At 43.0% G+C, this 25,840-nt stretch overlaps 1 protein-coding gene across 1 annotated transcript in view; it reads right to left on the bottom strand.

Moving 5' to 3' along the window:
- Nucleotides 1-6,705: 6,705 nt before the first annotated feature.
- The window catches only part of LOC147627834 (uncharacterized), a 52,356-nt gene continuing 33,221 nt past the window's right edge, over nucleotides 6,706-25,840 (bottom strand). Inside the window, exons 18-21 of the mRNA XM_086814808.1 lie at nucleotides 8,783-8,866; nucleotides 8,603-8,668; nucleotides 8,380-8,475; nucleotides 6,706-8,284 (exon numbers count right to left, since the gene is read on the bottom strand). Of these exons, the coding sequence (XP_086670934.1) occupies nucleotides 7,610-8,284; nucleotides 8,380-8,475; nucleotides 8,603-8,668; nucleotides 8,783-8,866 (921 nt within the window). The 3' untranslated portion in view covers nucleotides 6,706-7,609. The remainder of the gene's footprint in view (nucleotides 8,285-8,379; nucleotides 8,476-8,602; nucleotides 8,669-8,782; nucleotides 8,867-25,840) is intronic.

Here is a 25,840-nt window from a genome sequence, read left to right as displayed (position 1 = left end):
ACTAACTGGGCTTCTCTTATTATCATTGTGCTTTTAAAAAAATGGAAAACTTATAGTATATGTGGACCTAAAGAATGTCAATGCTACGTGTCAGTGGAAAACTTAGAGTATATGTGGACCTAAAGAATGTCAATGTTTTGTATACAAAGACTTCCACTACCCTACACAGAGAGTATGTTTTATAACATGTGGCCAAGAAGAAGCCTACAAATCCTTGGATGGTTTCTTGGGATATAACCAAGTGCCTGCTATTTCCCTAAAATAACGATTAAAACATTTAATCCTTATAGGGTCATCATGCTCTTTGAATTAACTACACCTGCCATGTTTTAATAGGTAATGTGCACTGCATTTCAAGAGAGGACTACTCGCAAAAGAGGTCAGAAGTCTTCATAGATAACTTATATGGTCACTCAAGATGGAAATACTATATGGCTTGCCTAAGAAAGGTGTTTCTAAGGTGTCACTTATTTCCCTTTGCATCTGCACGTACCATGTTAGGTATTATCAAAGGTTCATTATATTCTATGCTGAAATTGCAAGTCCATTATATCGACCATATCAATAGTCTTTGATTCTTTGATTAAATGGGAGAATGTTAAAAATCTTGTGATAAATATAGAATGCACTCACTATAGTGCATCCATCTCTTAACACCATGCAACTAGGACCTAATCTTTCATGTACACAACATTGATGCCTCCAATTTTACAATTGGATGTGTGTTAGCATAACCATAACCACATTAGTACAAATTTGACTACCCTATTTTGTGATTAGATGTGTGTTGGCATAACCACATGAATAGCAAGGGGACTATCCTATTTGTTTTACTAGTAAGCAGTTTAATGATGCTAAAATAAATAATACAACCACAGAGAAAAGGGAAGGATTTGGCTGTGGTATACATTATGAAGAAGGATTTTACTAGTAAATAGTTCAATGATGCTAAAATAAATAATACCACCCCAAAAAGGGAAGATTGGCCATGGTATACACTATGAAGAAATATCATCATTATCTTTTGGCCGATAAAATTGACTTTCCTTGTGGGCTTTATTATATCTTGTAAACAAGTTATGCATGGTAGGATGCATCATATGTGTTGGTTGCTTTTTCTTTTGAAAAGAAGCGAGGAAAGCACCCACAATCAACCACAATTTTCCTCCCTATTATGTACTGACAATTACGAAGGGGGCCTATAATTCCTACTTAAAGATCAAAGAGAAGGATATACAAACTAGTCAAAAGGACTTTTATTTTTCCTTGTCCATGGGGGGGAGGGGGTTATTCCTCCTTAAGGACTTTTATTTTCTCTTGTCCATGTAAGTGTCATTACACCATACAGATCTAACATGTTGTTGAACTTTATGTTACCCTTAGAACAAGGAGGTTGGCTTTAACACCTTCTTCTAAGATGAATACTTTATTTTGGTATGCTAAACATGAGGAAAAACCAACATGATTATGTCCACCAACTTTGTATATGTCCTTCATCAGAGGCTTGTATGCAGTTAATGACTTTTCATTACTGTTTTTTACTTCTCGAGTGTCATGATCACTCAGAAGCTTTACCTGGTTACCATCAACCTTTTTCTAGTGCACACTCGTATACACTAATTAGAACCAATCTTACGAATAACCTCCTTTCCGTGAGACATAACTCCCAAATAAGATTGTTCTATTACCTTTTGGTACCTTACGTACTAGTTGACTGACCTTGCATACCATAAGCAATGAAGAGTAAAGTAACCATTTACTCCCTTGGCCAATTCCTTTTACTTCTCGACCGTCGACTCAATCAAGAAATTCTTTTGGATGAGACAACCTCAACCTTGCTCGGTCAACTCCTTTCAATTACTCTTACATTAGCATAGCATACATCACTAGGCATCCCATTCCACCTAGTTGCTTGAGTAACACTAGACCTTGTCTTTTAAAATTTTAGACGTCCTTGAATTTGGATCTAGGAAATAACTTATTTTTTTGTTACACTTCAATAAGTGAAACAATGTCCACATAGACATTTCTTTTTATTGGTAGACCTTTTTCGAGCAACTTTTATGCATATAAAGAAAGAATTATAAGGTTCTTTAACAAATTTTATGCATATAAAGAAAGAATTATAAGGTTCTTTTAACCATGTCTACCATTTTAGAATCCACGAGCATAACTACTCGTAATTGTGCCTTTTTAATGGTCAATTTTTCTTTTCACAAATAAGTACATCTTATTACTTTCTTTTGCAAACATATACTCATATCTTTATTACGAGACGTCACTTTCTTATGTCACCACCATGAGAATTGGTAGTATTTCCTCTTTTCCAAGGAATTAGACTCTTATTTATAGATATACAAGCCATTTTTACCAAGCATTAACTATCTTTATTGTCCCAAATCAACATTGGTAACATGTTTTTGTTCATGACCCAAGGTGGTCCTTTTGGAGATGAGTTTAAACGAATCTAAAAAGATAACGTTTGAGGCACCGTGACCATTCATTAAGATTAAACTTCGTAAATGAAGCTACTTAATAATAGATGTGAATTGTACTCCATTATGAGCCAACAAAAATTGGCTAACACAAATACATGCATGCACACATATTGTGTCATGTTTTATAAAGTGAATTCCTTTGGATTTAAAATTATAAGAAGCCTTGATCTCCTTTGAAGAGGGACGCGTGGATACGTGAGTGGCAAAGTGAAAATCTAGGGCACTAGTTTTTACTATAGAAAGACTTTGCTCCATTCCACAATAAATGCACTAATATTCATAGAAAAGGAGGATCCAATGATGTGGAATGGAGTAAGAGAGCCCCTTTTGGTCCCTAGCTTTTGTGAGTGAGTATATTTCACAACACATTTTGGCTCCTTCAAACTTTTCGACAATCACGCAAGCTCGACACCGTCACTCGAGCTCCGACTGAAGACTAGCCTTCAAATCACCAAATTGGGAATCCCCATGAGAGAACTGCATGGTTGCAACTACACCCCATTGAGCAGCAGCATGAGGGTCTTTTCTGTCGCAAAAGTTGACAGCATGGCCTTCATCATCTCATCGTTTTCGGCTTTTCCTCCTTTCTTGAACGATGTCTTGTAAAAATAGAGGCGATTACTTGAGCCTGAGAATGATCAGTTTGATGCGTTCCAGGAGTTCTGAATCTTCTTTGGCTCTTCTCTCTTAATAATTTTTGCCTTTGAATGTCTTCCTCTCCTTGGCCCTTGTGTGACACTATATTCTCAATTTCAAACGACTTAAAAGAGGCTCTCTTTTTTTTCTTTTTCTTTTTTAATCCTTGCTCTTGAAAAGAAAAATTTCTTCCATCTTTTTCCCAAGAGACTACACACTGCGAATTGCAAAGTTTGATAACCAAAACTTAGAACTTTCCTTTCTTTTTCCAAAGAGAAACCATACCATAATTGCCAAAAATATGGTATGGCTAATCAAGCTTTCAATCGAAATAATATAGCAAAAGATGAAGAAGAGCACCTTATCCTCTAACTAAAAAGAGCAAAAGATAACGTATCCATTCATTGTGTTCATAGTGAGGAGCATAAAGAGTCCCTCGAGATTGAATGCTACCTCTGATACCAATGTAATACTCCTTGCATTATAAGCTTGAGGACTTGTAAGACTAGAACCTTGATTCTCTACCCAACCATATCCCAAATACTCCCTTACCTCATGGTTATATAGGCTTAAGTGGTGCATGACCTTCCAACTTCAGTCCCTCGACCTTTCATTGGCTAGACATTGCCTTTTCCTTGTCCAATGCCTCTTCAACTACACCTGTGTCCCTTTCCATTGTGCGCCATCTACTTTCTTTTTTACTTTAACTTTAATGCCTATTAACTATTGCTTAGATATTTCTTATTTGAAATCCCCTGGACCTTATTTATATGCAACCTTTTACATATAATTAATCTAGTGTTACCTGTCAGTCTCATAACAATACCAAACCATTCAAACTATCAAACTAAGGCCAACTTCCCATAACCAAGTTTAACATGGTCAAATGCCTTTATTGCCTCTTTAATATAACTGGAATCTCTCATTCTCATGATTGTTATGAGTGTGGTGGCCTAATTCTAGAAGCAACAATCTAGCTATGTCACTTTTGACATAGTTAGAAAGTTGATGGCCAAGTTAACTTAGCTCGCGAGAAAAGCTAGGCATCATCCATTGTGACTTGTAGGTTCACGTTAATACCAATGGTTTTTTCATATGGGATAATGAGGATATATAGTCGTGGCCTCACCATGATAAACTACCCAAAAAAAAAAACTCAAATTGACATGGAAGATTAGAACTATGTCATGACCAATTTAGGCACATGAGCATGAGAAGCCTTGCAAACTTTTATAGATGCTGAATACTTTTGAAACTTACATGACGGGCAAGCAGCCCTCTCCACAAAAGGTTAAATTTACGTGAAGGTTTCTCTACAACTCATGTGCATTTATTTGTGTGCAGAGATGAGAAAATTTGCTATGGGATTGGTTTATCTTTGATTGGTGAAAGCTTTTGCCATGGTTAAAAATAAAACAAACACTAAAACAAAGAATTTTAGAATATACAAAACCGTTCTTTTAAACACTAACCAAGGTCAACTTAGACAGTAAGACATTGTAGAGACCTAGGGGCACCTCACCAAAGTGTGGTTTGAAAGACATCCACCGTAGGGTGTCCTCGCTTTGGCCTCTAAAGAGTTAGCTATCTCACTATCCTTGAGACAGAGTTCACTTACTAAATTCCATGAGACCTCATTCACCGAAAGGAAATTTCCTAGATCCAAACTAGCGAGAGGTTGAATGCACGAAAGGATCCACCCATCTACTCAAAACACCAAATTCTCATGTGTCTTTGTAACACCATTACCTTGACAAAAGCATCCTAGAAACCCTTATAGAGATGCATGTAAGAGGCTTTATCAAGGTGTAGCATTCTCAATGTGAAATTTATAGGCTCCCACTAGCTTATCTTGTCATGATAGCCCTAGGAAATGTTACAAGCATCCTAGCTCTATCCAAGTTTTGTTCTTTTGTGCAACTTAGATTTCAGGAGCCACTTCGGCCTTTCACAAACATTTGTAAAGAGCTCTCTTTCTCTCTCTTTAAATGAATGAAACTAGGGAGTTCGCGGTTTCATGCAATTATTGTTGCAATTCCCACACCTATATTCAATCATTTAGAGCCTTCATTGTGCTGAGAAACACATGAATTTCCACTCTTTCCTCCTCTCGTCTTACGAAGTGCATATGGATTGGGTTTGACATCTTAGCTATTTGAACATTTGAATATTTTGGGTCGAGTTCAATTTTGATTACAGCTTGAGCGCCTCAAATATTGTCATTGGTATGACTTTCAAATCGGATAGTTCATGTCCTTGAGCACTTCAATGCCAAAGCATTTTTACACAAACCAATACCATGCGCAGAAACATGCTTAAAAACTTACAATAGATAACAAACACCTTTCTCTGATTGTGAGTTCATTAAACATGGCTTCTCAAGGCCTTGGACCAGGCAAGGATGACGACTATGATTTACTTAATACTTATCCGTCAATGAGACCTTGTACTTATGTATGGAGTCCGCAAGTATACCGGAACAATGACCATTTTAAGTCTACAAAATAACACCTCAAGGTACCATGCGTGTTAAAACCTTTAATGGGGTTGAAATCGTCGGCTTCCTTAATGGTAGTAAATTTAAGAAGTATTATGGTCCTCTTATTGGCACTTCAATGCCAAAGCATTTTTACACAAATCATGAGCTCTAATACCATGCAAGAAAACATGGTGAACCAAACAATACTCATTTTAAACTAAATAACTTACAATAGATAGCACCTTTCACTAATTGTGTGATCATTGAACATGGCTTCTCAAGGACTTGCGACCACACTTTCAACTTAAAAACTTACAATAATATCACCTTTCTCCAATCGTGGGTTCTATGCTTAACCATCTCAAAAGGACTTATAAAAAAAGATCAAGTTCAAACTTGTTTGCATATACCTTTGCAATTCTTCTCAAGATAGTCAAATGATGTGTTATCAAACCTGCGTGCATACCTTACACACGCGACCAATTGATAAATTCACTCACTACCATCCGCAACGAACTCACACCACTTTGCTTTTGTTCTTCTATTGGTTTTAGAAACAACTCGCTTGAGATGCTAAAGCTCCTAGCAGTTAAATTTCTTACTCTATGCAAATGTGTAGCAAAAGATTTCTAAGTCATACCTTGCAGACACAGGCATGGCACAAGTCATCCTAAGGGTATTTGCATGAACTAATGGAATGGCTTGACAACATGTGGTGGTGCAGTCACCATGTCAAGCCCCTACTACAATTGCTGATAATGTAATTTTGAAGACTGGGTGAAGGTTGCAGGTTTATGTAAAAGAAAAGGGGTATCCTTACTTCATCCAATGTTGTCTCTCTGTTGGCTCGACGTTTAACATGGAAATTCTCTGTAAAATCTCTTGTTGACATATGAAATGAGGGGGAAATTTTGGTAGTAGCACATACATGAAGAGTAACAGTCGTGCACAACTATTTATCCAGATGTTACAATTTTTGAAAACCTGTAACAAAGTCAATATAGTAAAAGCATTGGTTACAAATACAAAAACAAAACAAAAACGAAGGTAGTAATGCACTCACAATCATGACACAGTTGGTACACCCCAATATTTTCCACTGTAGCAACATCACTATTTCCAAGGACCACCAAAAAAATGTACAACGCAGCAAAGTACTACACAGGTGTGGAGCGTTGTTCCTTGATCCTGCTCTACTAATTTGCCAACCCTTGCAAAGGTCCTTGAATTCAATGTAAAATTTTTATACAGTACTTCAAAATTTTACGCTGCTGCGTGCCCACAAATTTCAAAATAATTCATGTAGATGTCGCCCTATTACGTGGGCTATTTACAAACCATTCTCTCATTCTCTAAACCAAATGATGGGATAGCAAATGTGCATCAGACTTGCTTTTAGCACACTCTCCTTAACACCTGCAGCCCTGTGAGTATTCTTACGATCGTTGCCTGTTGCAAAGAGAGTGCTAATCAATAAGGAAAGAGTTTCCAAACGTAGTCACCATCAAGAAAGAGACCACGAATGTAAAACATCTGCATTAAACAAGGGGAAGGGAACCCCTTTCCTACAGGCTCTGCACTACAGTCGTCCCAATGAGGGATTCCATTGACAAAGAAGTTTCCCACTAACAGTAAAACCTCTGCCATTATGATTTCCTCCTTGTCAAAGCCATGATCGTGCAACTATCGACCATGGAAATGGTCACTGCATGACACTAAATGCTGAGAAAACCAATACGGTCCAATTGAGTGAAGGAAGGCCAGCCGCTTGATTAGGATGTAACCACAGAAATTTTTCGCAAGGTTTGCACATATCTTTACAAAGCATATTAATTCTCTTACCCCCAAGCTGTCTTGCCACACAGAATGCCCCATACTCTTCAAGCAGAGCAGGCATAACAAAAACCATCGCTAGAAAGGTTCCTTTGCCAAGATCCTCTGACACAAAACATGAACTCAAACCCTCTGATAGGTCTCCTCACCAGGTACAACTTTGTCAACTTTCTTTCTTGCTCCTCGTTTTGGTTTTACCATCTTCAAAAGAAGCTGTTGCAGGCTTAATAATCACTTGTGCAGACACAGAAGACCCATTTTTAGTCCTTGCCTTACCGTTAATCTTAGCTTCCAATATCTCATTTTTTTTCCGTCCCTTACTTTTTGTCCCTTCCTCTTCAGGAGATATAGCTTCAGCCTTTTTTTGATCCCCATCTTGTTTTCTTTTTCCATCCATTTCCACCACCACAGCTTTCTCTTGCCCAGTAGCATTTTCTGCCTCTGCTACACCCTCTGCCTTCTTTTGCCCTGTAGAATTGTCTGCTTCTTTCTCACCTGCTACCGTCTTACCCTTCTTTTGCCTTTTTGATTTTTTGGCTTTTCCTTCGGCTGCCACCACCTTGGCCTTTATTCGCCCTGGTAACTTTTTTGCTTCTGACTCAGCTGTCTCCACATTAGCCTCACTAAGCCCCATAGAAATTTCGGCTTTTGGCTCAACTGCCACCACTGCTATTTTTTTCTGCCGTAAGAACTTCGCCGTTCTTTTTTGCTGTGCAAGTTTTCTTTCCTTTTCCTCCGCTGCAAGCACTGCACGGCTTTTACGCCCTGTTCGTGTGACATTCTTACCTTTAAAAAGCTCAAGAGATCGCTCTAAAGTCAATTCTTCAATTATTTCATCCTGCAATTGCAAATAAAAATAAAAAATTGCAAATTATTTCAAAATTTCAATACAGAAAATACAGAGATGGCAGGCAAGCAAACACTAGTAGTTACCTTGGGCACAAGGGCCTTAGTATTGCGATGTCTAACAAAAAAAGATTTTTTACCCAGGCCGAGAGTAACTCTCTCTCCATCCTCCGGATGCTTACCCTGCATGAAACAAGATAAAAAACTTAATCCTGCTAACGAAAGTGGGTCTATTTCAAACTTGACAGCTTAATAAGACTACTAACCAACGTCAAAGGATATTTCATCAGTTTGAAGACATTATACTAACCAACGTCAAAGGATATTTCATCAGTTCGACAGCTCTCTCAATAGTGACGTCAGCCGGGTCAACTCCCTGGCAGGCGGTTAGAAAACAAGTTTAGCATACCATAAAAGGAGCCTCCCAACAATCACGCATAATAAGCAATGCCCGTGCCTTCTGAAAGAAGAGCTTGAAATTACAACATACCTCTGGAAGTCTAAAGCATTGCCTTCCCTTGCCTTCTTGTCCCAACTGGATGTAGAGCCCAAATGGTCCTTTTTTAAGGCGAACCTGTCCAGCCAGAGAGTCAGGTGTATCAGCACCTTGTCCCCCATGTCAGCCGTAGAATGTGCTCTTAACACATCAAGAATAGGGAAATGGCATATCGTCTTCAAGGCATTAAGAGCTGATTCTAAGCCAAGCATTTGTATCAACATCAACACAAACATGAAACTGGCACGACCAGAGTTTACAGAGTTAAGCCAAAAGCTTGGCTATGATTTTCAGGCTGGTTTCAGAACAATCCCCGCCAGCCAGCGGGATGATGTTAGCAGTCACCTCTTGTCTGTACATATTACTCAGTGAGGGCCTTTGCTGTGGGTGTGCCCGCCCAGGGGTTTCCCCATTTTTCCGTGTTTTTTCTCCCTGTTTTTGGGTCATGGGGGCTGTCTTGTGCTGGCCGACCACTCCTGTTCTGGCCGACTGTTCATATGCTGGCCGACTGGCTATTTCCAGTCGTGGGCATGATGTGCAGGCTGTCGGCTGTTTTTTACCTGGCCGACCAGCACTGTAGGGTGGTATAAAAACCACCCTTGCCCCCCCTACCCCCTCTTTTTGTATTGGATCTTCGTGTATATAGCAGAGTTTATACAGCTTCTCTCTCTCTCTCCACTTCTGAGTTTTGTTTCTCACAGCACTTGTCTCATTTTCCGCTGTGCATTCCGACATGGAGACAGTGGAAGCTTGAGGGTTTGCTGTTTTCTGGTGCTGATTGGAGATTTCTTGGGCTGTTCAGGACTTGGAGAACGGGCAGAAGGCGCGGCCATCACCGTTGGACAGCCACCTTGCATAGTGTTTGCAGCCTCTTCATTTTTTTCCCCACCCACCCTCCCTTCACAAGACCTTGTGAACCCTTGAGATGGCAGATTTGCTTGAGATGGCTGAGAAACACGTGAAGATCCTCACTCTCCCCACATTCCCGATGGATCGACACTTGGACGGAACCAACTATGGCATCTGGAAGGTAATGATGGAGTCTGTATTGGAGTCTTATGACTTGGCTGATTTCATTGTGGTTGGTGTTCCACGGCCAGAGTTGGAGGACAGGGAGCTTTTACCCTCTACTAGGAAAGAAAGGAAGGCTCAGGCACAATTATGGAATCGTGTCAATGCCCGTGTGCGTTCTTTCATCTTCCTTAATTGCACACCCCAGGTGATTAATTATATCAAACACATGATGCTGGCCAGAGGGATTTGGCAGCATCATGTGTATAACAGGGCATCACCCATGAAGTGGATTTCCTTGGACGTGCAGATGCGAGTGATGGATCCTGCAAAGTCTTCGACGATGCGGGAGCACATCAACAAGCTCCAGGAGGTTCTTCAGGCTCGGAAGGAGATATCTTCAGAGGACATGGCCATCACTTTGCTGTCTCATCTGACCTCTCAGTACTCAGTACTGAGCTTTCTATTCTTCTTTGATCACCAGTGGGAGGCTCAACACCATCACATGGAAGGAGCTTGTGCCTATGGTCTTGGACCAAGAAGAGCGTTTCACGAACCTCCACAAGGCGGACCTTGATTGGCCAGCGGTTGAAAGGCCACAGTAAGGGCAAAGGGAAGTCTTCATAGGCGAAGTCTTCTGAGTAGGAGCCCGAGTCGGATAGTGACGCCTTGAAGCCAGAGTGAACCTGTAACCATTGTGGCAAGAAAGACCACTATTGGAGGAAATATCCTCAACGGAGCACCGAGAAAGGTGCACCTCAGTAATAATCGTGAAGACTCTAGCTTTTGTGGACTTGGGAGATTATGGACACGAGCGTTTCATCTTCTTCAAGAAGGGAGGCCGTTGGACTCACCGCTAGGGATAATCGGGATTGGATTCTAGACAGTGGTGCTTCCAGGCACATGACTCCTTCCCAAGACTTATTATAGGATCTTCGGAGGCACGCAGGTCACATCCTTATTGGTGACAAGTCCACTATCCCTATTCACAGTGAGGGCAGGTAGAGATCGTTCCCGATGGTAGAGAGGGGAAGCATTCCTCCCAGGTTCTTTTTGTCCTATCCCTTGGCTTTCATTTGTTGTCAGTGCATGAGGTTTGAAAGACTAGCGTACGGGTGGAGTTTGATGAGCATTTTGTTGCTCTCTGGGACAAAGCAACAGGCCAGGTTTTATGGGAAGACAGAGTGGAGAATGGGATTTACAAACTCTCAGTACTCTCTCTTACAGGGTCTCAGTTAGGTGATTTGTGGAAGTTACATTGTCATGTGCACAGTGTGTATCTATCGTGTGCTATACGCACACAAGACTAGCTACGAGGTTTGGGGAGGCAGGCTGATTGGCGAGCTGAGTTAGGGAAAGACTAACACCAAGTGTGGACGGGCGGGCGCCCAAGTGTGGACGCCCGATGACCGACCAAGAGCCTATAAAAGGGTGGCCAAGGTTAGTCATTAGTCATATAGAGTATTTATGAGAGCTCTATGGTCTAGAGCCTGGATCTAGTGCAGACGTGCACTTGCTTTATGCAGCCGAGGCCGACAGCAATCTCGAGGCCCGCGAGGGTAGCTTCGTGGCGGTATGGGACGTCGCGAGGTAGAGATTGGTCGGTACGTCAACCTAGTTAGCTCAGCTCGTGGCTCGGTGGGGACAGCCAAGACTGTGGGATTACCCACGGCTGTCGTGGTTGGGAGGTGAGTCATGCCTACACCCCCCTTGTTGTTTGTTTGTTTGTTTGCAGGTTTCGAGTCTCGTACCAAGAGCGTTCCACGAGGAGATCCGATGGGGATTTGACAGTGGTATCATAGCGTACCTCGTGAACGAGCAAGTCGGTAGGTAGAGAAGATGAGGTTGAAGAAAGGTATGTGTTCAAGAAGCTTGCTGTTTTGTTTATGCATGCTGCTGTTTTTTCAGATAGTATGTGCTTTTTCATCAAAGAACCCGTGATGGAGAAGGTGGTATAGTAGGGTTGATTTGTTTTGCAAGAAGAAGGCTAGATTCGTGTTTGTGCAATCGCATGAATTGTTGAGAGAAAACAGAAAAAAAAAAGCATGTTCGTTTTTTTTTTTTGTTGAACGTGAGAGAGAGCGTGCGAGAGGTGTGAAAGCTGGCGGGCGTTGGCGTACGGGGCGTGGGCCACCGGAAGTCACAGGCGGTTAGAAAGCCAGGCGCCTAGGCCTACGCAGCCAGGCGGCCAAGCTGGCGGGTGCCTGGGCCTATACAGCCAAGCAGCCAGGCTTGTGCAGGCGGCCAAGCCTAGGCGCAAGCCGGCGCAGGCCACCTGAGCATAGGCGTTGGCTAGAACGTGTGGATGGCAGCGAGGTGGCCGACGACAGCAAAGCACGCACCTGTAGCTTGGTCGGTGACGGCAGTAGCGCAGGTGACGAAAGCAGCAGGCCAGCGGTGCTAATTCCAAGGGGGGGGGGAAACCAGAGAAAGCATTCGACAATTTGGGTGCTTTTGTTTTTTTTTAGATTAAACTTTTTTTTTAAGAGTTTAAAGGTCCCCTCTAAGGTTTAAAAGTGTTTTTTTAAGAAAATAGAATATATATATATATATATAAACACAAAAGCAAAAGCTCAAGTTGCTTTTGGGAAAGGTTATATAAACCCCTTAACTGGGCTTCTTGTCACACATCTCTGGAGTTTTCAAGCTCTCAAGCTCTCAAGTTCCCTCGCACTTTTATTGTGCAAAGATCGAATTTTCCCTCCACTTGCCCTCTTCACGATGTCGACCCAAGAATCGGAGTTGGAGCCCCTTGTCAAATGCGAAGGCTTGCTAGCTACGAAAGATACCGATGCTAATCTTTTTGACGATTATGTGTCAAAATCAGATTTCCAAGAGTTCAAAGTTACTCTCGAAGCTTCTTCTTCGGAACGTCAGGCACAAATCGCCGCCCAGATGCAAGCTTTGCGGAACTCCATCTCTCTCTTGACCACTACCCTCTCTACTCTTTCGGGTATGGATACCTTGGCTTCTGCTTTAGGCCCCAATATTACTCCGAAACCGTTCGGGGGCGAGCAAAAGCAGCGTACCAAGGAGATCATGGACACATGGCTAAATAAGTGGCAGGTCCATTTTCACTTTCATCCATATAATGATGGAAAAAAGATCAAGTTAGCAACAGATTTCCTCTCAGGCAAAGCTTTGCTTTGGTGGAAGGAACTCAACCCTAAGCCAACAACTTGGGCACAATTCGAAGACGTCTTCAAGAAGGAATTCCTCAAGAAAGAGGATGATTATGATGTTGTTGCCCGGTTTACAGCTTTGACCATGACCTCGCAGCACCTCACTTATGAGGTCTACCTCCAGAAGTTTAGGGACTTGCAGATGAAAGTTACAAAGATGGATCCCACTACTCTTTTGGAGTTCTTCATAGCTGGTTTACCAAACTCATACCGTTTACACGTTAAAAATAACAAATGCAAAACATTGGACGAGGCCATTCATTCAGCTCATATCTATGATGATACAATGGTCTCTTTCAAGTCTAAACCCGTTACCGAGCAGGGCAACAAGCATAAAAGAAAGTTCTCCGCACCTATGGCTAACACGACTGAAGGAAAGTCTTCGGACCAACCTTCGAAGAATCCAAGTTCGACACCAGCGAAGAAGAAACGACTCCTTAAGGCTTTAAAGCTCAAGAAGGAGGGACGTTGTTTCATCTGCGAAGAAAAAGGACACATGCGTAACGAGTGCTGTTGGAATTAGGGTTGCAGGAATGCACACACAACTTCAAGAAGATGAGGAAGCTTGAGCACAACACAGTAGTGTATTATGAGTGCCAAAAATGAAAGATAACAAGCCCTAGAAGATAATGGGCGTATATACAATGCACGGGGGAAAAAACCTCCTAGTGAGGGAAAAAGTGCCCCGGCGGTCCTAAGTGTGTTCACACACATCACTACTATAATATGGTAACAAATCCCCCCTGGAGTGATGCGGTGAACAAGAGCTAGCACTCATGTATAGGGAAGTGTCTAGCTATGTGGACGAATCCACAAAAGGGAGTAAGCCCAAAGCTTTGCGAAAAGCTTCGAACTTCTCACGAGGCAGAGCCTTTGTGAAAAGGTCTGCAAGGTTATCCTGTGTTGGCACATAAGCCAAACTGATCTCTCCTGCAGAGAGTCTCTCCCTGACATAATGGTAGTGCACCTCAATGTGCTTCGTACGAGCATGGAACACTGGGTTCCGCGCAACTGCCAATGCGCTCTGACTGTCAGTGAAGATGGTGGTGACAGATGGCTGCCCAACACCCAAATCAGCCATAAGGCGTCTGAGCCACACACACTCAACCGTAGCTGTGAAAGCTGCCCTGTACTCAGCTTCACAACTAGAAGTGGCCACAGTAGGCTGCTTCTTGCTCAACCATGATATGCATGAGCTTCCAAGCATGAAGCAAAAACCACTCGTGGACACGCGTGTGTCATAACAACCAGCCCAGTCAGAATCTGAAAAAGCATGTAAATCTGGCGGCAATGATCCCCCCTTGGGATAAAACAACCCAAGATGCCGAGTACCACTCAAATAGCGAAAGATACGCTTCACTGCCTGCCAATGCTTAATGCCTGGGCTATGCATAAATCTGCTCACCTGTGAGACTGCAAACTGAATGTCTGGCCTCGTAATGCATACATAAATGAGGCAACCAACAGCTGTCTGATAGAGTGTGACATCAAAGTGATCTCCAGCATCATGAAGACTCAACTTCAAACCTGTCTCCATTGGAGTAGCAATAGGCTTGCAGTCTTCAAGGCCAAATCTCCGCAACAATGTTTCAATATACTTTGTCTGACACAAAGCAATACCTCCATCACACTGCTTAAATTGTATCCCCAAATAATGATGCAAATGCCCCAAATCTGACATCTCAAAAGAGGCATTCAAATCAGCCTTAAAATCAGCAATATGACTCTCATTTGGTCCTGTGAGCAGCATGTCATCGACATAGAGAGCAATGATTAGATGTACACCATCCACACGTTTAACATACAAAGTGCTTTCTGTTGGACTATTCTGAAACCCATGTGCAGTCAAATATGCATGTATTTTTTCATACCAAGCTCGTGGAGCTTGCTTTAAACCATATAAAGCCTTTTTTAACCTGCACACTTTGTTTTCCTGCCCTCTTTGAACAAAACCACGAGGCTGCGATACATACACCTCCTCATGCAAATCTCCATTTAAGAACGCAGTCTTTATGTCCAGCTGATGTACATTCCAACCATTATGAGCTGCTAATGCACAGATGCTACGAACAGTGGTCATACGACATGTGGGAGCAAAAGTCTCATCAAAATCAATGCCCTTCTCTTGAGCATAACCTTTTGCAACAAGCCTAGCCTTATGGCGATCCACTGTGCCATCAGGCTTACACTTCAATTTGTATACCCACTTAGTGCCAATGGCCTTCTTGCCAGGGGGCAAGTCACATAAAGACCATGTACCATTCTTCATAATAGCATCGTATTCTGCTTGCATAGCAGCCATCCAATTTTCTGAACTTTGTGCCTCATCAAATGAAACAGGCTCACTTTCATCGCACATACTAGAAACAGCCAATGCATAACAATCTGACGCATAAGAGGCACCATGAGAGCCAGAACGAGTGCGACTAGACAAAGGGGCATCCAACTTGCTGTCACGCAAAGTTTGCACCAGCCATCTAGGCATATTCCTAGAGCCCTCAATCTCTTGTCTCTCATCCTCAAGTGCATCATGCACATCTGCATCAGATATAGGCTGATCTGTGCCATCATTTAAAACCTGCATAGGCTGAAAAACTGCCTCATGAGGTATTGCACTTGACTGTGCACCACTGAAAAGAGGCAACAATGTATCATAGACATCACGTGAACTGATATCTGTCTCCTTAGTACATGAAACCAAGGGCTGAACTGCATCTTCCACAAATACAACATCACGGCTAACCAAAATGCACTTTGTCTGTGGATGATACAAACGATAGCCTTTGCTCTCAGCACTATATCCAACAAAAATACATTTGACAGCTTTGTCATCCAATTTTCTGCGATGTTGCACAGGCACTAATGCATATGCCAGGCAACCAAAAACACGTAAATGGCCAACAGATGGCTTGCGGCTATGCCAAGCCTCATATGGAGTGACAACCTGTAATGCTTTGGTGGGACACCTGTTTAGTACATAAGTGGCACACATGACAGCCTCAAGCCAAAAACCATGTGGTAGACTTTGACTCTTAACCATACATCTTGCCATTTCCATGAGAGACCTGTTTTTTCTCTCAGCCACACCATTTTGCTGTGGTGTATACGGCACTGTACATTGGTGTTTTATCCCACGCTCAGCCAGAAATGCATTAAATTCTGAAGACATATACTCCCCCCCTCGATCTGAACGGAGGGTGCCCATCTTACTTTCTGACACATTTTCAGCCATAACCAAAAACTGTTTGAAGCACAAAAACACTTCGGACTTTGCCTTCAAAGGATATACCCATGCATGCCTGGTAAAATCATCAATGAAAGTCACGAAGTAAAGGTAGTTTCCAAATGATGGAGTTTGCATGGGACCACAAACATCACTGTGAACAAGCTGCAATCTGCGTTCAGCTCTCACTGATCCATCTTTGGGAAAGGAAGCACGCTGCATTTTACCCAATATGCAGCCCTCACAAACATGCTTGACAGGTGCCTCAAGCTTAGGCAAAGAAGACACCATTTCAGATTTCTGCAGGCGCAGCAAACTTGCAAAATTCAGATGACCAAAACGTGCATGCCACAGTTTTGCATCTGAAATAGCCTGCGTATCCATAATAGCACATGCTGAATCCTCTACACATTTGCCATCCATATTGAGCTTATACAGCCCTCGACATAGTGAACCAGATGCTACAATGATGTCACCACAAGAGAGATCATGAACAGTACATCTGTCATCCACAAATTTTACAACCAAACCTGTTTTGGCAAATGCGGAGACTGACAGCAGATTCTTTTTGATCCCTGGCACATACAATGCATCAAAAAGTGTAAAGGTGTTGCCATTTGCAACATTCAGCACAATCTGTCCAACTCCTTCAACGGGATAAGAGGAGTTATTGGCACAAGTGACAGTATTCCCTGTGGGAGCAGACTCAAGGAAAGTGAATAAACTGCGCTGCGAGGTGATATGCTTAGTGGCACCACTGTCAAAGTACCATACATCTGAATCTACTGCAGACATACATGTGTCATGCAAAGATGGGTCATAACTGCATTGCGCATTGAATGCCCATTCTGTATCTTGAACAACATTAGCAGATTCATTGTTAGAAGGAGAGGCATCTGCAACAGCCATACCAGCCTCTTTCTTCTTAGCCTCTTTCGCAGCCAGCTTAGGACACGCTTTGATGACATGATCATTTCCCTTACAGTACTTGCAAAATGTCTTCTGTTTGTCACCCTTCTTCTCATCTTTGTCTTCCTTCTTTGGTTGCGCAGCATTTGCAGATTTCTGCTTACTAGAAGAAAAGCCAGCTTTACCTTTCCCGCTTCTCTGACTAGCAACGAAAGCTTGATCTGCGACACGCATAATATTCCTGTTTTGCCTTGACTGGTCTTCTTGCAGCAAAACAGAAACTAACTCCTCAAATGATAAGGCATTGGGATTGCCTTTCATCATCAAGCGAAGAGTGGAAGCAAAACCCTGATAAGAATCTGGTAGACCATTCAAAACAGTCTGCACAAGTGAACTGTCTGACAGGATTTCATCTGCAGAAATGAGCTGCTCTTTGAAATCCTTGATCTTTGTCAAAAAGCTATCCATAGAATCACCTTCGTTCATATGCTCACTCTCCAACTGTTTTCGGAGGTAAGCAACACGAGCCTCATTTCTTGCCTGATACAATGTGGCAAGTACATCCCAAGCATCCTTAGAAGTCCTGCAGGAGCGAATATGTGGGATAATGGTACGTTTGACAGACAGCGCAATCAAGGCATGAGCCTGCGCATCTCTACCATCCCAACGAATCTGCTCTGCTGAAAGTGGTGGTTCTCGAACAGCTGCTACAGCACTTGTGCCTGCACCATCATCAACAGTACCTGTTTCTGATGTGTTTGCAGCATTCCCAGCCACAATAGGACGTGCATCAATACCCTGCACAATGTTCCATAACCCCTTTGCTACCAATACATGTCGCATCATATATGCCCACAATGGATAGTTGGTGCCATCCAACTTATCCTCAGCAGCCAACATGCGGAATACATCATTGTTGTCAGCCATGGCCAATGACTGTACTACTAGATGTAAATGCTGTCTGTAAGAGGTAAACCTGTATAAAATCGACCTGTGCTATGTAGCACAGCCCAAAACAGACGAATGGGCACCTGTCCTGCAGATTTTAATCTTGACAGAAAATCTGCACAGTAGGACGATTTTGCCTGCGCAGTACTTGGAATGCAAAAACGGAGGGCGAAATGACTTCAGATCAAAATTCTGAAACGAACAAGCCCTACGGGCTCTCTCACGGCATATACTAACCTGCAGACGCTCGTGAAACCTCGTCGCAATCGGAGGAGATGAAGCGGCAGGTGCCGGTGATGCTGCCCGGGAGGAGGAAGCCTGCTCTGATACCAATTGTTGGAATTAGGGTTGCAGGAATGCACACACAACTTCAAGAAGATGAGGAAGCTTGAGCACAACACAGTAGTGTATTATGAGTGCCAAAAATGAAAGATAACAAGCCCTAGAAGATAATGGGCGTATATACAATGCACGGGGGAAAAAACCTCCTAGTGAGGGAAAAAGTGCCCCGGCGGTCCTAAGTGTGTTCACACACATCACTACTATAATATGGTAACAAGTGCCCGAAGCAAAAGGGTGCAAAGACCAACACAAGACCCAAGCCAAAGGCAGCTAATCAGTTGTCTTTGACACGTACGTCAGTTACTGTACTTTCTCGCCCTAGTACATGTTCTGATTGTCTGTTCACCTCTGAAGTATTTGGCTTGCATGATCTTCTCCGAGTTTATGAAGAAGTGAATGGCCATAGAATTCACATTCTTCTAGACCCTGGCAACTCACACAACTTTGTTAACTATAAACTTGTGCAAAAATTGAGTCTTGATACGACACCCAGCGATCATACCTATGAGGTACGCCTACCTGCGGGAAGGCAAGTATGGGATCGAAAGGTGGAGATGCTTCCAATCCAGATTCGGGACTACAAAGATACTCTGGAATGTTGTATTATGCACCTAGAAAATGTAGACTTGTTATTAGGGATTGCGTGGTTTAAGACTCTTCAAGTCCAGATAGATTGGTCTAGTCATATTTTTTCTTTTCAGCATAGGAACACCCAGTATAGTATTTTAGGTGATTGTATACATCCCTCTCAGGGACCTCTTGTAAATACAGTTGATTTTGAAAATATACTGGATTCTTCTTTGTATACCGCTTTCCATTGTGTATTGATTCCACTTTCTTCATTTCTCATCCCTTCCATGGAAGTCAATGAATTAAGTGTGTTTGAAAGCAAAGAATTACAGAAGATCCTTGATTCGTTTCAAGATGTATTTCCTAAGGAACTGCCATCGAGTTTACCACCTGAAAGGGCAGTAGATCATCGTATTGATTTGATCCCTAGTGCCCATCCAGTCAATATTCCACCTTACACGATGAGCCAAGCTGAGGAAGATGAGTTGGCTAAACAACTCGAAGATTATTTGAGGATGGACCAGATCCGTCCAAGTAAATCCCTTGGGGTGCACTTGTGTTGCTTAGGAGAAAGAAAGACAACACCTAGAGAATGTGTATAGATTACAAGAGATTGAACAAGCTAACAATTAAGAACCGTTATCCTCTCCCTAGATCAGATGACCTGATTGACCGGTTAGCAAGAGCGAAATATTTCACGAAGATAGATTTACGTACTAGCTATCACCACATACGTATTCATGAAAGGCATGTCGAAAGAACCGCCTTTTGGACTAGGTATGGCCATTACGAGTTTCTCCTATTACCTTTTGGATTAACCAATGCTCCAGTGACTTTCTAGCAAATGATGAACGATCTTTTTCATGAACATTTGGGAAAATTTGTGGTGGTGTTCCTGGATGATATTTTGATATATAGTCGTACTCTTGAGGATCATGTTAGACACCTCACGATTGTCTTATCTATTTTAAGATAAAATCGACTATATGCTAGGTTAAGTAAATGTGAGTTTTTTATGGCAGACATCATTTACTTGGGACACAAGATCACTAGAGATGGATTGAGCATTGACTATGACCGAGTTCAGAAGGTTCTGGACTGGCCTATACCGCGAACAATGAAACAACTTCGTTCTTTTCTCGGTTTTGTTGTTTTTCTTCGGAAATTTGTGCGAGAGTACTCTCAGCTCACACTACTGTTGGGGTAAAGGCATTATGCCCACCCTTATAGTGTGTACAAGCCCATAAGTTATAGTACATAGTACACTTAGTACTTTTAATGTACTAAGTGCACTATGTGTACTAGTGCAATATACATGTGTGATAGGGGAGTCACACACTCATCTCCATGAGTTGACTTATCCCCACAACTCTCTCTCTCTCCCCCTTCTTTCTCTGTGTGTATGTCCCCCACATGAAACCCTAATTAACTCTCCCATTCAACTGGTATCAGAGCCACGGTTGTGTCTGTGTGTGTGCGGGTGTGCGGAGTCATCTTCATCGCGAAGAAGAAGCTCGGCTATGGAGCCTTGAGCTTGGCACGAGCAGAGGAACTTTCTAGCCAGCGTGAGCAAGGCACAGGTGCTGCAAAGCAGCGCACAGCAGGTAGCGAACCATCTACAGCATCACAGCAGTCGCAGGCAGGTGGGCGGAAAGAGAAGGTGGCGAGCAGCCATTTCTGCGTTGAATCAGTCTCGCAGGCAAACGTGGGCGACGTGCAGAAGAGACTTACGTGGATTTTTCACGCGCAGCAGGAGTCGGGCGTCGAGCGGGAGAAATAAGTTTCCGCCGTGCGTTGCCGACTCGATAGCACACTCAACCCCAACAAGTAACCCATCGCCACGCGTCAGCGCCTTTCCACAAGAGGACATTGCAGGCAGCAACCTGTTAGACGTTAGACGGCTTGCTGCTGGGCGTAGAGGCCTGCGCGAAGTGGTGAAGGAGGTGGAGCCCGTCGCCTGTCAGTTTGACTCCACGCTACAGAATTCGCCTACACGTTGCCGCTGCCTGGTGGGGTGAGAGAGGCCGCCTACACGCTGCCCTGCAATACTGGATGCAGCCGTGGGGCAGCGTCAACAGCATACGTGAGTAGGCGAGGTGGAGAAAGACAACCACCTCCTGGCACGCCCGTCGGTGGGACACGAACCCACAATCCCTTGAACTGTCATTCGCCTGTCATCCAATGCCCGACTACAAAGGTCTGCACGAACAGCAGCATCAGATTTCTGCAGCAGCACCTCATCAGAGCAAATTCGACGCCTCCCCTTTTCCTGCAATCAGAAATTATGAGGTATTTGCTTCAATTTCTTTTGGGATTTGCAATTGGGCAGGTACAACCATCAATTGAGCAGGTAAAGGTGCCAAATTGCTCAATTTTTGAGCAAAATTGGCAAAATTGGCAAAATTGGGTGACATTGGTCACAATCAAGATCAATTTGCAGGAAATTGGATGTCAAAATTTGGGGCTTTTGATGTAATTGTGCAATTAAGCATTCATACATGCTGTATGATGTGAGAAATTTCACATTCGGGCAAAATTGCAGCAAATTGCAGTGCAGATCAAAGGGCTTTTGTGCCGATTGGATTGATTTGCATGCAGGCACTCGCATTTGATGCTTTGGGCAACGTGTTGATGCCTGTCAAGCACTCAATGTGCCTGTAAATCAAGGGGCTTTTATGTATTGGATGTATATGTGGCCAGGGGAAAGCATTGCGAAGACTCTGGATGCCTTCATGTGCGTTAATGTACCATGTATGATCATAAATTGATCTTAAATCAAGGGGCTTTTCAAGATTTTATGCTTGTTGAGCTTGGCAACGCAGCAGGCAAGACTTTTATGCCTTGAATCCTCAGAAATCAGCTTGCAGTCAAGGGGCTTTTGCCCAATTTCTGTTCGGGACTGTTGTATGCAGTGTTCGGGACTGTAAAAGTCTGATTTTCACTCATTTGGACAGCCAAGAGAGCATTTATTGCTTCTGTACTTGCTGGTACAAATTTGGTACAGCTTTGTACAAGTTTTGGCATGGCTGCACATTGATTTGAGTGAGGAAAAGGCTCATTTTCAGCTGCTGTACTTGCCGGTACAAGTTTGGTACATCATTGGTGAGCACTTAGTACCATAGTTGCAAGCATTCTTTGCATTCGTGCATTCGCATTCGAGAATGCCGAGTTTGCAAAAGAATGCATTGAGGGTGGATGCATTCGCATTCGTGGCAGGTTAAAAAAATAATTTTTTTGGGCATAAATAGAATGTTCAAAGTCAATGCTTGAAAACACAATGAAAAACTTGAAAGCTTGAAACTTGAAATTGCAGGTCAAGTTTGCAAAGGGATGCAAACTGCAAACGTTTGCAAACGTTTGCAAACGTTTGCAACACCATGCATTCGCGAATGTTTGCAACTATGCTTAGTACTGCTGTACAGTACTTTGGAAGGGCAACAGAGCACATTTAAGGAGCTGTCCTAAATCTGCAGCAACCAGATTTTGGTGATTTCATCACATAAAGTGGGAGTAAAGTTGCATTTGTGCTTGTGCAGTGGGAGATAAACTTTGGGAGAACAACTGTGAGCACTTTGTGTGCTTTTGGTGCAGTGTTTGCACATTTTGCAGGGAGTCAGGCATTGACAGGTTGCATATTGCTATGGCAACCACAGGTGAGAGCTCTTCATTGCTTCACATCAAGAAGCTTGAAGGCTCACATAACTATGATATTTGGCAAACCCAGTGCTATAATGTGTTGCTCCAGAAGAAGCAGCACAAGCCTATCAAAGAAAGGGGTGTAATGCCTGCTTCTCTTACTGCTGAAGAGTGGGAAGATAGCATGAGCTGGCAAGATCTACTATCATGTTGTCTGTGTCAGACTCTTTACTTTTCAGCATTCGTGAAGAGAAGACAGCTTGGGGAATGTGGCAGAGATTGCAGGACTTGTATGCCCAACAAAGTGCCTCAAGCAAAGTGTATTGGTTGAAGAAACTCATAGGTCTTCAGATGAAGGAAGGGGCGTCTATGACAGCCCATCTAAATGAGTTTAATGGTATTGTCAGCCAGGTTATCAATCAAAAGTTGGCAATGGACGATGAGTTCAAAGCCACCTTTCTCTTATGCACTTTGCCAGAGAGTTGGGACACATTCAGGACAGCCACTAGCAATTCGAATGCTATGCTGTCATATGCAGATGTGGAGGGTGCTCTTCTTCAAGAAGAGATGAACAGGAAGAACAATTCTGTTGGAAAGTCCAATGCAATGAATGCACGTGGGAGATCCCAGCAAAGGGGTAAAAGCCAAGAACGGGGAAGGAGCAAGTCTCGCTCCAAAAAGGACTTGGAATGCCATTATTGTAGCAAGAAGGGACACATCAAAAAGCAATGCTACAAATGGAAGAATGATCAAAAGGAAAAGGGCAAAGGAAAGGACAAAGACAAAGATGAAGCCAAAGGGCAAAAGTGGAGTCAAGATTGAAGAAGTCAATGTGTCACATGCAGGTGACAGTGAGGATGAGGTCCTATTCACGTCTTCACTTGATGCCCATTCACTACTTGCAGGAGATGGACATGGTATGCACTCGTGGATCATTGATTCAGGTGCCTCCTTTCATGTCACAGGTTGCAGAGACTTGTTTGTCAGGTATACTACTGGCAATGAAGGAGTAGTTTATTTGGGAGATAACCATGCATGCAAGATTCTTGGCAGAGGTGATGTGAGGCTTGTGTTTTCAGATGGCTCACAGCTTATGCTCCATGATGTCAGGCATGTGCCTGAGATCAAGAAGAACCTGCTTTCTACTGGACAGCTTGATGATGCTGATTATGTTACCACATTTGGTCGTGGAAAGTGGAAGATTAGTAAGGGCTCACTGGTTGTTGCCAGAGGCTCTAAGGTGGACACTCTTTACTTCATGCATGCAGGTGTTTGTCACCATGCTAATGTAAATGCAACCTAGCTGCCGGAAATCTCTATGTGGCATAGCCGGTTGGGACACATGAGTGTCAAAGGAATGGAGCAATTGTCTCGTTTGGGTTACTTGCCTTCTCTAAAGTTTTCAAGTTTTCAGTTTTGTGAGCATTGTATATATGGCAGGCAACTCCAGTGCCCCCACAAGAAAGCTCTTGGACAGAAAGATGCTTAGTTAGAGCTTGTGCATACAGATGTATGTGAGATGCCTCAGCTTTCTTTGGAAGGGGCAAAATATTTTGTGTCATTTATTGATGATGCCACACGCAAGGTGTGGGTTTATCCTCTTCGTTTGAAGAGTGATACATTCTCAGTGTTTCAGAAGTTTGTTGCTCATGTTGAGAATCAAACTGGCAAAACACTGAAGGCTTTGCGTTCCGACAATGGTGGAGAGTATATGTCCAAACAGTTTCAGGACTTTTGTGATGCTAAAGGCATCAAGAGGGAGCTCTCTACTCCTTATGATCCTCCACAAAACGGGACAGCAGAGAGGATGAACAGGACCATTCAAAAGAAGGTCCGTTCTATGTTGTCACATGCTGCGTTACCTCATGGTTTTTGGGCTGAAGCTGTTATGACAGCCGTTCATCTTATAAACAGGTCACCTAACACAAGGCTTGGTGGGAAAGTGCCAGAGGAAGTATGGACAGGGAAGCCTCCGTCATACAAGCACTTGAGAGTGTTTGGTTGCGTTGCGTACGTGCACATACGCAGGGAAATGCGCACCAAACTTGATCCTAAGTCTCACAAATGCATATTCCTAAGATATGGTGACAAAGGTGAAATGGGGTATCGACTTTGGGATCCCGTGAATAGAAAGATTATACGCAGCAATGATGTCATTTTTGATGAAACATGCATGTATAAGGAGCCTGCAAGGCAACAGAAGCCTGGCAGAGTCATCTTTGATGATGATGGACATCATGGACAACAACCAAGGGCTGTAAATCAGCCATTACAGCAGCAAAACCAGCCCTTAAATGGTGCTAAAAATGGTCCAAATGGACAGCCAGAGATGGCAGAAGATATCCCTTTGGATATACCACAGTTAGAGGAAATACCGGGCATGATTTTTCAACCATATGGCATGGAACAGGAGCCACCAATGGGTGATATGCAGGCTGGACAGCAACCTGCAAATGATGGTCATTGGGTACGGAGGTCCACAAGACCCTCCAGAGCCCCTGACAGGTTTGTTCCAGGGGTTGACTACTTGATGCTTACTGACTATGGGGAGCCCTCATGTTATAAGGAGGCTTTACAGAGGGCAGACAAAGCTCTTTGGGAGCCTGCCATGAAGTCAGAGATGGATTCTCTGCACAAAAATGGAACATGGAAGTTGGTGCATTTGCCTGCAGGCAAGAAGGTTTTACCATGTAAGTGGGTTTACAGGCTCAAAGTTGCACCTGATGCAAAGCCAAGATACAAAGCCAGGTTAGTGGCTAAGGGCTTCAAGCAGGAATATGGTGTGGACTTTGATGAGATCTTCTCTCCAGTGGTCAAAATGACCACACTTAGAGCTGTGTTAGCTTTGGTTGCTCATGATGATCTGGATTTGATTCAAATGGATGTGAAGACTGCTTTTCTTCACGGTGATCTCCATGAGGAGATATATATGCAACAGCCAGAGGGTTATGCAGTGAATGGAAAGGAGAAGCTTGTATGCAAGCTGAAAAAGAGTCTTTATGGGCTCAAACAGGCACCAAGGGAATGGTATCATAAATTTGATACATTCATGAAATCACAAGATTTCAGGAGAAGTGACATAGATCGTTGCTTATACACCAAGAAAGCTTTGGATGGCAGTCTATTGATCCTCATCTTGTATGTTGTTGATATGTTGATTGCCGGGAAATCTCGTAAGGAGATGGATGCCTTGAAGAAGAGGCTGCATCAGACCTTTGATATGAAGGATTT

Source organism: Cibotium barometz, chromosome 20, assembly GCF_041138505.1.
Source record: "Cibotium barometz isolate CiBa-2024 chromosome 20, ASM4113850v1, whole genome shotgun sequence".
Classification (NCBI taxonomy): domain Eukaryota; kingdom Viridiplantae; phylum Streptophyta; class Polypodiopsida; order Cyatheales; family Cibotiaceae; genus Cibotium; species Cibotium barometz.
Note: the sequence above shows the minus strand (reverse complement) of the source record. Positions and strands in the feature narration are given on the sequence as shown.